The sequence below is a fragment of the Choristoneura fumiferana genome, chromosome 18 (genome assembly GCF_025370935.1).
Source record: "Choristoneura fumiferana chromosome 18, NRCan_CFum_1, whole genome shotgun sequence".
NCBI lineage: Eukaryota > Metazoa > Arthropoda > Insecta > Lepidoptera > Tortricidae > Choristoneura > Choristoneura fumiferana.
In genome coordinates, this window is record NC_133489.1 from 12,211,658 (window position 1) to 12,224,665 (window position 13,008).

At 36.9% G+C, this 13,008-nt stretch overlaps 1 protein-coding gene across 1 annotated transcript; it reads right to left on the reverse strand.

The window, feature by feature from the left end:
- Positions 1–820: 820 nt before the first annotated feature.
- On the reverse strand, positions 821–12,655 carry Parp16 (Poly(ADP-ribose) polymerase 16). The gene is made up of 7 exons (XM_074101814.1): positions 12,409–12,655; positions 11,873–12,017; positions 11,633–11,788; positions 10,259–10,468; positions 6,270–6,453; positions 2,290–2,466; positions 821–1,059 (listed from the first exon to the last, which is right to left on the reverse strand). Exons 1-7 carry the CDS (start codon positions 12,540–12,542, stop codon positions 896–898), a joined length of 1,170 nt encoding a protein of 389 aa, XP_073957915.1. The 5' UTR covers positions 12,543–12,655; the 3' UTR covers positions 821–895.
- Positions 12,656–13,008: the final 353 nt, after the last annotated feature.

The window sequence follows — 13,008 nt, forward strand, 5'->3', positions numbered from 1 at the left end:
TGATTTAATACATCCAGTGTATGCAGAGCCCTACTCTTAAGCACAATGTACGCAGTGTGGGGTCAGATTATATTGGTCATGAATATTTACAGAGACAAAAAATCAAGATTTTCAGACTTTTCTAGTTGGTTGTGTTATAATAGCTATATCTAGTGCCATCCACGAAGACGCGTGATTTGGCAAAATTAGACATTAATGACATTGTAATAAGAACCATGCCACGCGTCATCGTGAATGACTCTACCAAATTTCAAGATTCTGAGTTCACGGGAAGTACCTTGTAGGTTTTGATTCCCTTGCGAGTTCCGAGAATTTGCGGAAATTTGCAGCATAAACGGCTGCATCTTTTGATTGCGTTGGCTTAGAAGTTTCATTTTATCACAGCTCCAAGAGACAGTAGACCTCAGTATTTCATATAAATTTCAGCTTGATACCTCCACGCGTTCCCGAGTAAAAGGGTCTCGACAGACATACAGACAGACAGACGGACAAAAAGTGATCCTATAAGGGTTCCGTTTTTCCTTTTGAGGTACAGAACCCTAAAAATGACTAAAGTGTCAGCCACTTGTACCTCTCCATCTATAAAGATAAAAATGAGGCCAAAAAAAGTGGCAGAGGCTTTATTGAAAACCGGAAAATTCAAATTTCCTAAGAAAATGGAGGGGTTATAAATGTGTGCGGTGGTAACAGGATGTAGATATTATTTAATATCTACCTGTTTATCAGTGCCATTCTGACTAAAAACAATGAGACAGCAATGGTCTGGACAGTAGGTAACAACTTTGACTTATAATATAACTAATTTTGTGAACTAATAAAATAAGAACAGTAAATTTATTAACAAATCGAAATAACGATAACACCATTATATAATACCAAATCACGTCTTAAAGTATTACACTTGAACACCACTGTAGGCGAGGTCCAATTTCTTCAGCAATATTTTGTAATAGTAATGCATCGGCTGATTATTAGCAAAACCTATAGTTGCTAACATTAATCCATATCCAAGAAGTATTGAAAACAGTTTATGCCTAGACAGCCATTGGCACAGCCCACCTGGAAAGAAACGTAAATTAAAAAAATATTAAATTAACTTTTTGGTAAGAATGTCATCTATATATAGGTAGGTACATGCTTGTTTTGTCGACTTTACTTGCATTGTTACCCAAATTATATTTGCATACCAAATTTCAATTAAGTACTTAGTGTTCATATTGGCTCTGTGCACGACATCAGCGCCACCTAGCGTCTGCAACTTTTTTGGCTCTTTTTGAAATTTTGAAATTTCATCGCGACATTGTGACAAAAATGAAACCTATAACGTATTAATTTATAATACGAAATTTCTGTGATAGCGTGATTTGGGTGGACAAAAGGTTGTGAATTCATCTTTGCTCATTAAAATTAAATGAGGTACTTAAGGAAAATTTATTCAAAAAGTGTGTTTTATTTTCGTTATGTCAGGGTTTGTTTACTTCATGTTTAGTTGTACTTTTACTGTAAAACAAAAAGATAAACCTACTACACGTGCCGCTTGCGAGTGAACACAAGTTATGCGATAGACAGAGAAGCATAAAGTAGGCACGATGCATATGCCTAAACGTCACTTATGTACGGCAGAGAAGCTTCTGTACTTGTACTATTACTATTACTTATTCTGTGTATGTGGAAAGAAACAACAAAAATTAAATATAGAGAACATAAATTATGTTACAGTTGAAAAACTCAAATTTACAATTGTTTGGCTATCGCGCATTCTAAAAAATACTTAAGTAAACAATTTATGATAAATTTTGTAATAATTACAAGCAATTATTAGTTCAAGTATACCTACGGCGTAGGCACTACCTAATAATAATGTTACGGCGGTGGGTTAGGTGGAAACTTTAATCGTGTTTTTCGACCCATTGAAGGCGTTTTCAGTAGGCTGCAATACGGTTTCAGGCCGTTTCAGAGGATGCTCTATCACATATTAGTTTATCAAAATTTCACCCAAGTTGCCGTTGTTTTCAGGCGCCTGAAACATGTTTTCAGTCCGTTTCAGGCCACCCTCTATCCGATGACGCCATAACCTGAAAACCCGTTTTCAGGCGTTTTCAGGACCCCTTATGGGCCTCTGAAGTACATTTAAGTATATGGCGAAATTACTGTGAACTGTTTTTAAGTGTTTTGTAAAGTTAAGTAACAGTGTGAAAATAAATCCTACTCTTATTCATCGGTGTTAAATGTGCTTTTCAATCACGAACCCACCCCAGGAACGTAACAATAATAATGAAATAGCTTTACCATTTCGATTAACACTTGTTGTAGGGAATCTCATGGAAGCAGGTTGCTTGGCATACACGAGGATATAGCGGACTCTCACCAAGTCGCAATTGGTCACAATGTAGTGTGATGTCGGCAGATGTTCTTCTGCCTTCACTTTTTTTTTATCGTCTTCGTGAGCGCTGTCGCCCGAAAACCCTGTACACAAACCTTAGCAGATTTAATACGTAAGACTTATATTCTACTTTCTACTTACTTACACAATCGACTTGATCTAGGTAAAGTTTAGAAAGCTAACTATGTAGGTATTATGTATTAATAGATACCCTTATAGAGAATTACAAATGTTTTTTTCGCAGTGGCGGCGTAGGGTAAGTACTCGTTGTTAGGTACAAGAGTAGTAGACGGAGAGCGGACTGCAAAATTTCGGGCCTACTTGATATAGCGGTGGAACGCACAATGGTTTCCCATAAAACTGATGCTAAGTCCGAATTTGATAGTCTGCCGCGCGCGGCGGAACTTGAATTTATGCCACGTATACCTATGGGGTGACTGGGTAATCAACCTTTTCCTTGAAAGGGCTTATTTTAGAGCTTATTTTCAATGTTTTTGGTCAGTAAACCAGGGATCGAAACTCCGTAGTTTTAGTTATTCGATAGGTATGAAACCCTTATTTCCGAAAATTTAAGTCTGCCAAGGCTTTTTCTACCGAAACACCTGGACGTTATGTGAGCAACATCCCTGGATCTCGTAGTTTCGAATTGTAGAGATTACGGACATTTTAATTACATATCTACAACTAGTGAAAAAAACTCACCTATTTTTATCACTTACTACCAAACACAGACCTTAATAGTTAGTGCCTGGGCGACCGAGCTTTGCTCGGGCTTAAACTCGATAATAAGCGTGTTTCCAGAGATAAGAGCAAGATAGATCGATTTGTCATCCCCGAAAACCCCTACATAGCAAATTTTATCGAAATCGTGGGAGCCAAGCGTTGCTTGCGTGCGTAGCTCACGCATCCTCTCGCTCACTTAGCGAGAGCGTGGCGATCCGACGGCCCTTTTATATCCTCTGCGAACCTCGCACTAGTTGCGCTTTGTTTATTTTTTATATACTTATACAATTTTCCTGTAAATAAATTTCTTCTTCTACTTCTATACAATCAATTAGGGTGTTTCATTCAACACAACTAAACATACTTATAAAAACTTAAATTTAAAATTTAAAAAACCCCCGACTTAAAAAACGCCAGCAAAAATAAAAATAAAAACGCCTGAAAAAAACGCTGCTTGAAAAGACAATTAAAAAGTAAATAATAATTATGCGCTACCTAGCTGTTGCCCGCGACTTCATCTGCGAAGAATTCGTTTATCTCTATCCCGCGGGGACTATGCTGATTTCCCGCAAAATTAGCCTAAGTAATTTAGTATAAAGTATCTAGTAATATTTTTTTATCTAAGCGTCGTCGGTGTCGGGGGCCCGCTAAGGGTAACATGAAACTAAATATGTTGTAGGTATTTTTTAAAGTATTACTTATATAGATAGAACCAAACAACCAGACCTACTTTCGCATCACATAGTTAGGTACTTTTCACGAAGGACTAAGGGCCTCGCAAAGACCTGCTACCCGGAGCCTCGCAATGGGTAATGTCCCTGCTGTTGGTGTGTGGGGGTTTTCGGCGATGACAAATCGCTCTAGCTTGGTCTTATCTCAGGGAAAACGCTTCCCAACAAACATTTTACAGGTGGCCACAACGTGCCAATTTTGACTTTTGGTTGTATAAGCTGGTCGTAAACACGTCGTTATCACATCGATATGACCGAGAAAAGGCCCATTTTATACGAATCTATGTCGTAATATAGTCACGTAGCAGTCCTATAAGTCACTGTATCAGTCGTGTAGTGGTCGTATAGAAATCGTGAGACATGGTGTCATGACCAATGTTCATGGAGTTATGGTGTTTATTACCGCTGTTTTACCGCATTTTATCGAATAAAAGTGTTTATCGTGACTTTAATATGGGGTTCTGTTGTAAAGTTATCAGATAAATGTAGTAAATTCAAACTTAAAAACTGCGACGGACAATTACTTTAATCATAGCAAAGTAGAACAGCCATTTTTATATTTTAGTTATCTTCTTGTGACATCTTCGAAACTCACGTACGACTAAGTAAGTACATTTATCTGTTGGGAAATTAACGCTATCGAGTAATATGCCCTAGTCTTCTCAATATAATGAACGCGCCTTATAAATTTTGTAAATTAAGCTATATTCTTTTCAATGTTTTTAATGAACGTTTTAATAATTACCTTTAAACGTCTTAGGGTTTAAGGTACAACCGTAATACAATATCTAAATGACTTTGCATTCTGTGAACTTTTCTTTTGTCAGCCATTTTAACGAAATTAGGGTTAGGTGAAATTTTTATAAATTTCAAATATTATTATCAACGTTACAAAGAAAAGCTGTGTCACTAAAGTTATATACGTAATAAATAGTAGCATAAAAGTGTTCAAATAGGCTTATAATCTTAAAAAAGTGTACCTAATTTATCACTTTTATACGGTCGTCACGTAAAAATAGTAGTCCTCGGGAATCTAATACGACAAATGTTAGTGTAAAAGACGTATAGACGTTATCAAGATGACAACTGGTTATACCACTAAAAGTTGTATAATAGTCATGTAAAACAGTCGTATAGAAGTTTATGCGATGTTCATATTGGACTACAAATTAACTTAGAATCGTATAAGAGTGCAATTTATGACTTTTACACGATCGTCACGTAAAAGTAGTTCTTATGACTATAACACAATAAATGTTGGTGTTAAAGTCGTATAGACTTTACTAAGCCAACATCTCCGGTTATACCGCTAAAAGTTGTGTAAATGTCATATAAAACGTCGCATAGAAGTCTATACGATGTCAATATACGACTAAAATTCGACTCAACATTTTATAAGAGTGCAATATATTACTCTTATGCGATCCTCACGTAATAGTAGTTTTCGCGGCTCTAATACGATAAATACCGGTGTAAAAGTCATATAGACGTTATTACGACGACAGCACTAGTTATACAACTAAAAGTTGTGTAACAGTCATATAAACGGTCGTATAGAAGTCTATACGATGTCTATATACGACTACAAATTGACTCTAAATTTTATAAGAGTGCAATATATTACTCTTACACGATCGTCACGTAATAGTAGTTTTCGCGGCTCTAATACGATAAATACCGGTGTAAAAGTCATATAGACGTTATTAAGACGACAGCACTAGTTATACGACTAAAAGTTGTGTATTGGTGATATAAAACAGTCGTATAGAAGTTTATACGATTTCTATATACGACTACAAGTTGTATAATGATAAGAGACCCATAGTCATATTACACGCTAAATTTACTTCTAAATGATGTTTATAGCATTATGAGTCGCATAACTTACACAAATACGACTAAAATGTTTGTTGGGTTATTATCGAATTTTAGCCCGAGCAAAGCTCGTTCGCCCAGGTACTATGTCTTTAAAGAGGGAGATTTTGTGCGCCTTCTCAGGAGTAAGAGTGAGTTGTCTGTCGTTGTCACCCCTTAGTACTTGGCACCCGGGGCGGACCGCCCCCTCCGCCTCCGCCCCCCTTTACGCCGCCACTGTTTGTTCGTTCGTGTGGACCAAATGCAACACTACTTAAATTAGCGTTTCAAGCTCAAATAATGCTGTACAATATAAGGCATGGATATGTACCTACTCGTAGGGCTAACTCATATAACTAAGTAGGTACATTTGGGGTTTCCATTCCATACATTCAATTTATGATTAAACTTCAACAAAGTATGTCAGGATAAGTTCAAAAAATGAATTTACTTACTGCATTACATCTTTGAGTCAATTTCTAGGCAAGAAGGACATCTAACAGGTCTATAGTCATGACATGTAACTTTACGGCTAGTGCCTCGTTAACGTTCAATCTTTGAATAAGTTACTTAAGTACCTTCGTTAGGAACAATAGGTCTGTGGTAGTTGATGCCATCGGGGGCGTCGATGACCTCGCAGAGTGCGACGCAGGAGAGGTGGCCGCCGATGCAGCTGGCGCCCCAACCGAAGCCGCCGTGGCTGTATGGCAGGCTTACAGCCAACTCCGAAGACAGGTATACCCCGTTGCCAACCATTGTATTCTATTAAAGACCAGGTGACCGATTTTTTGAATTCATTACTCTTAAACAACATTCCAGAGAAACAAAAAAAAGGGCTAAATTGAATTACAGCTCTAATAATCTTGCACGAAGTCGAAACTTTAATTTGATTTGTAGGTACATACCTACAGGTTGGCAAAAAAGAGTAGAAACGCAACTAATTATTGTTTTGCTCTTACAACACTGTTTATTTTGTCAGTATCAAACTAAGTATCTATGCTGTCAACGGTGTCGGATTGTTTCCGTATTTTAAAATGATAGTGAAATTATCGGCAGTTAAAAATTATCATTACTGTGGTAAACGATGAACAGAACAATACGGAGTGGCACTCGCCAAGTTATATTATTATAACATGGAATTGATCTGATGATAAAGCTAGCGGGTGACCATAGGAACTCTGTGATAAACGACACGACCACATCGAGTTTGGGTTCGGACTCGTTTGTCGTCTTGACCAGTACTTTGGTAGCCAGGGGCATAAAGTACAGTCAGCAAAAAGAACTTTTATTAGAAGAATTTTAAGAAAAACTTTTACTGTACTGTTTACGGAACCCTTCATGTACGAGTCCGACTCGCACTTGACCATTTTTTTATTTTGTTGGAGTCTGTTTTACTTTTTTGTTATTTTTTTTCTAAAAGGTTATATATGTTTTTACGGTTAGGTTTATGTTGTCAATAAAAAAAAAATTTAACAAAAAATTAAAACCGACTACAAAAAAATAAAAAAATAACAAAAAATGGAACCGACTACAAAACCCTTGAAAATATTTTTCTAGGTAAGTAGGTACGTACTAGCTCGAAGTCGGTGACTCAGCACGACCCAGCAGGAGGGATTGAAACCCATAGTATATGTAGGTGAGGTAGACGACTATTGAGAATTGTCCCACTCCTGCTGGCTCGTGCTGAGTCACCGACTTCGAGCTAGTACGTACCTACTTACCTAGAAAAATATTTTCAAGGGTTTTGTAGTCGGTTCCATTTTTTGTTATTTTTTTGTAGTCGGTTTTAATTTTTTGTTATTTTTTTTTTTATTTCTCACTTTTTAGTGATTCGTAGCCAAAGAACATCTCACAACTATTCCATTAAGCCCAAACACGACTTAGTTACGTTGTTTCATAACAGAGTTCCGTCGCCTACCTTCTGGCTTCAGCATCAGATCAGTTCGAAAGAATCATTAACTTAAAGCTTCTTCTTAGTCGCTTATCTAGGTAAGTATATTAATCATGATAATTTAAATTTAACCCGTGAAATACTTGTTATTGATAGTAGTAGTTCCGTTGGTCAAATCTGGTCTTCATCATCAGTTCCATTTCACCAAATTATGATTTGCAAGAGCAAATGCACGAGTTACTGCTAAATATATCCAAATTACCATAGGTGTCCCTACAATATTTGAAGAGTTCCCTCGATTTCCTTAAGATCCGATCATCAGATCCTAATTTGCTGCTTATGGGACCTAATTGAAAGCATTCCTAGACGAACTCAAAAAAAAAATTCAAATCGGTTCATAAATGACGGAGTTCTGAGGTAACCAACATTAAAAAAAAAAAAAAAAATACAACCGAATTGATAACCTCCTCCTTTTTTTGAAGTCGGTTAAAAATATTACGTGAACGTGGTTGGTACTTGCGGCTCACGATATATTTTTATAGAGTAACCCCCTTATTCATTAACGACAATCAAACCTATTTTTGTTAAAATGCCGCTAAAATTCGTTTGTCCTTATCTGTCACTTCGACATTTGTATTTGTTAGAAAGGGACAAAGCATTTGTTAGTTAACATAGGCTTGTTAAGTTTTATGAATAAGGGGGTAAATGTGTTGTAAATCGTAGTTAACACGTAACTATTATAACTGTACTAACTGGAAATTATAATTAACTGTTCTTGATATTTATTCAGTCAGGTAAATCTCTAAGTACTGTAAGGAGAATTGTACGAGAAGGCGAACAAAACAACGCAGTATTTTCAACGCCTGGAAAGCACCGAAAAGGACGTCCAAAAAAGGAACTCGACTATTTTGACTGTGTGCTATCAGGCAAAAAGTTCAATTCTTATTATTTAGAAGAACTGTCTGATTAAAATCCACCAGTCTGTACAACAGCAAAAAACGTATTGAATAATAAAAAATATATACATACAGAACTAACTGAATATTTTCATTAGTATTATGAATTTAAGAAGAATTTATTAAGCATATTATAAACATACAGATATGTACGCTAATACCTATCATACCTACCCTACCTACTATGCCCTGTTAGCTGCAAAAGTGCATGACCTATTCTTAAATTAAATCATTAATTTAATCAATCAATACAAAGGAGAAGATTAAATGTGTGCTTGAAAGTATCAATATCTCTAGGTTGGTATTAATTTCTACTCCTTTTCGCCAAGCTGTACTTGTGTACCAATAAATAGGCGACTTTTATCGCTTTCAAATGGTAGAACGCCCTCGGTAGGGTAGCGGAAGATCAGGTGGCAAATAAATCGAGTTTGAATTGAAGCGCAAATTTTGGCGGCGAACCTCGCACTAAGTACCTACTCTTAATCAAGGACAGGGCTGGGGCGTTATCCTGTGGCACCAAATATTGCACATATGTATTAACCACCATGAAAGTAAGGCACAAGACTAATAAAACAATAAATTTAAAAATCAAAAAACCCGACTGCCTTAAAAAATACTAAAAATAAAAAGAAGAAAACCAGTCTGGTTGGCTAGAACTTTGTTGAGTAGCTAACTTAAAGTTCAACAGTCGGAACCCATTATGTAAGAATTTTTGAGCGTCACGATTTAAATGGGTCCCGCCCGACTGTTGAACTTTAATTAGCTACTCAACAAAGTTCTAGCCAACCAGACTTATTATTATTATCATTGTTAGCCTATTCTGTCCCACTGCTGAGCAAAGGCCTACCCCCAATACTTCCACTGCTCTCTGTCCCCTGCATACAAGGGCCAGTCCTTCAAGAAGAAGTCCAGTTCATCTCGCCATCGCCGTCTAGGTCTGCCAGGTCGCCTTTTCGAGTTGGTGGGCATCCACTCGGTAGTTATCTTGGCCCAAAACTCGTCTGGCATGCAGCAAACATGGCCAGCCCAGTCCTACTTCAGCTTAGACGCCGATCGACCTACATCGGTGATTTGGGTCATGGAGCGCAGGGCGGTGTTCCGGATCCGATCGACGAGTTTTAAACCTAGCATGCTGCGCTCCATGGCTCGCTGGCAAACCCCGATTTTGAACTTTAGAGCTTCTGTCAAGGACCAAGTTTGAGCACCGTAGGTGAGAGTTGGTAACTAGTACGCATATATCCATGAGTTTCCTTTTTAAGGAAATTGGGAAGTTACCCTTCATAAGATGTTTCATTGACCAAAACCAATGACCAATTGGCCAGACTTGTTTTCATCTTTTTATTTTTAGTATTTTTAAGGCAGTCTGGTTTTTTTATATTAAAATTTATTGTTTTATTTCACACTTTTCTATGAAAATGGTATATTAAAACGGTTATAACCCATATATTTTTAGAATGGGCTAATTATTAGCTTTAATTTGATAGCCCACTGGATAGGTTTTAATGAAAACTGAAACTTACTATTTGGCTTATTTCATGTATCCAGTGTCACTCGGGTTATTAAGACGAATCCAATGACGTATCATTTATCAAAATTGGTTCAGCCGTTGAGTAGTTACGAGAGGACATAGGAATAGACATACTTACATACATACGCGTCAAACACATAACCCTCCTTCTTCGCAGTCGGGTAAAAAGTCGAAGGCTAATAGTTTACTTACTTTATTCAAATGTTGTTGCAAACCAAAGTTCAATATTGTGTAAAAATTCTCCAAGCGGTTCCCATGGTAGGCGTAGAACACGTGATGATTCTTTGCCAGTTCCTTCCATTTCATTTCCGAGTGTGACTTGTAGGAGCTGGCTACTTGGAATATGTACTGAGGTTTGGGAGTAGCTTGAGAGCAGCGGACGCAGGATAGGATTGCATCATGCTGTAAAATAGCAGACTTAGGGGCTGTTTCACCATCCATTGATTAGTGTTAACTGACGGTTAAATGTGATGCCGTCTCTATTTGTTTTGTTCGAATAGACGGAGACGGCATCACATTTAACCGTCAGTTAATACTAATCAATGGATAGTGAAACAGCCCCTTAGGTCATTAAAAAATAATCAACGCAGAGCATTCGAACATCAAAAGCGCGAATGAAAGAAAGAAAAGAAAATACATTTATTTGCGACATTGACAGAACAAACAAAAATAAAATTACAACTAATCCTAACCTAATCTAACCAACAAAAAGTTGGAAAAACCCCCGACTGTCACTAGCCAGCAACACTGAAACTTTTAAAACATTTTTATTGCATCAGATATATTAATTTATTGAATCAGGCGTTACTTTGCGGAGGTCCATATCAATGAACTAAAATAATCTTTGCTCACCCGCGACTTTATGATAGCTGTATGCAAAATATGCGTGTTCCTCTACCTCCACACTGTAAGAACCACAGTATAACAAGTTTTCCCTACAGTAGGCCGACGCCTTTGAAGTTAAGCGATACCGCAGCCTCCTATAAGTATTTACGCAAGGTCCACACTAGGCTGGGCCTGTAACGTGGTGACCGGATTCGGTACTTAATTAATTAAATAATATTACTTAATTAATTAATTAATATAATAATAATTATTATATTATTAATATAATTAATATAATAATTGTGTCTAGACTCCTGTCCAGCGGTGGAGCACGGATTGCTGAGGACCTGGGTTCGATTCCCAGCGCTGGTCTCTTTTTCAGGTTTTCTGTGCATCCATGTCTCAGTTTGTATTTTCGATAAGGTTTTCAAACTTTTTAGGCGATGTAATACCGTTATTCGCAGTATTTCTTTTGGCAGAACAGAAAAAGGGGAATTACTTATTAGTGTGAAAGGAAAGGAACGAAATAAAGGAAATACCGCGAATATAATCCGATGGAACCTTTTCGGAAAAGTAAATATCTGCTCCGGCCCTAAATAGTCAAAAATAGAACAGATGCATCTGGAACCAAGACTATCTAAAATACTTATCTGAATACGTGCGTTGCGTTTACTTAGGTATTTTGAAGCGATTGTACATTTAAAATCCACCGGTTTAACCGCTTGAGACTTAGATAATTACCGTTTCCAAAGGCAAAGCCTTGAGGCAAGGCTCCTTTAATCGCACGAGGACATAAAACAGTAAGTCTATTATGTCGCTGTAAGCAGACAAGTTCTCCAGGTTATCCAGATGTTGGAGAACCAGGTCCAACGCTGGGACGTCGGTTATCACACTTAACTGAAATACAAATTAGTACACGAATAAATCAAACTCATCAAGACGTAAATTAAATACATTATGTAAACGCTTTTTCAAATTTACTAATTCATCCATATCCTTTATCCCATTTTTCATGAAAGCAGGAGGAAACGGTCTAAGACAGCTTTCATAGCGAAAGCTAAAAGCGGCCGAGACGAACATACTCCATTTTATATCAGCGGCTTTGAAATCTTTCTCAAGCACTAATCTGTAATACAACAAAGCAACATATATTTTGCGATGCCCTATGACGCCTGGCACATCACATATAAAATGACAGATTTTAATTGAAAGAAAGTAAATAGTTCAAACATTTCGAGGCTTGAAGACCCTCAAACCGCGAGACCGCCCTCCGACCCCCCAGACCGTCTAGCTACGCCACTGCATATCTACTTAATTAGTAGGTACCATCATCAACACCAATTTCAAATACGAAATACATAAATCGTGCACGGCGGCATGGCTTAGCTGATTTGGCAAATGTCGATATTGTAATATTTAAAATTTATGGCTATATTGAGAGAAAGAGATCGTTTCTAGAATAGAGTAACTGCTTAGGTATTTAAAACATCCGTAAGAAATCGATCAAATTTATTAACCTTAGGTGAACAGCTTTTTTCTCGAGTGACTCTAGTCTTGCTTGATTATTTTCTGATAAATTTGTGTCACATGATGCCGCCAAATTACAATTTGTACCAGTATCAGATAACACGTCTGGGTCTCTGTCCATCATATTCTTGATTTAATTATTAGTATTGGAGAATAAATTTCGCATTTTAAATTGATTGCAGAATAAACATATTGAAATTTTGGTGTCAAATTTTTAATGTCAATTTTTTAAATTTCATTAAGTCAGGCTGATCTTATTGGCCAGTACATTCATACTGTTGTGAAAAGGTAAGATGATTTTGTTTAAATTTTCTATGGTAGGATCTAGTTAAATAATGAAATCACAAAACAATAATTGAAAGAAGAAGTTCTGAACATAGATAGGGTAGCAATTAAAGATTTCTTTAGCTAATGATTTTTACTTCATGGGCGATAAAACTTGATATCAAGGGTTGCATTGCAAAACGTAAACAAACTTTTTAAATTTTCCGCTCGGGCATTATTTTTTACGCTTACAACATTGCTCAAGAGCGGCAACACCCTAAAGTAATACCAGGCTTAAAAAAAAATGAGTAGGTAGTAGTTTAAAT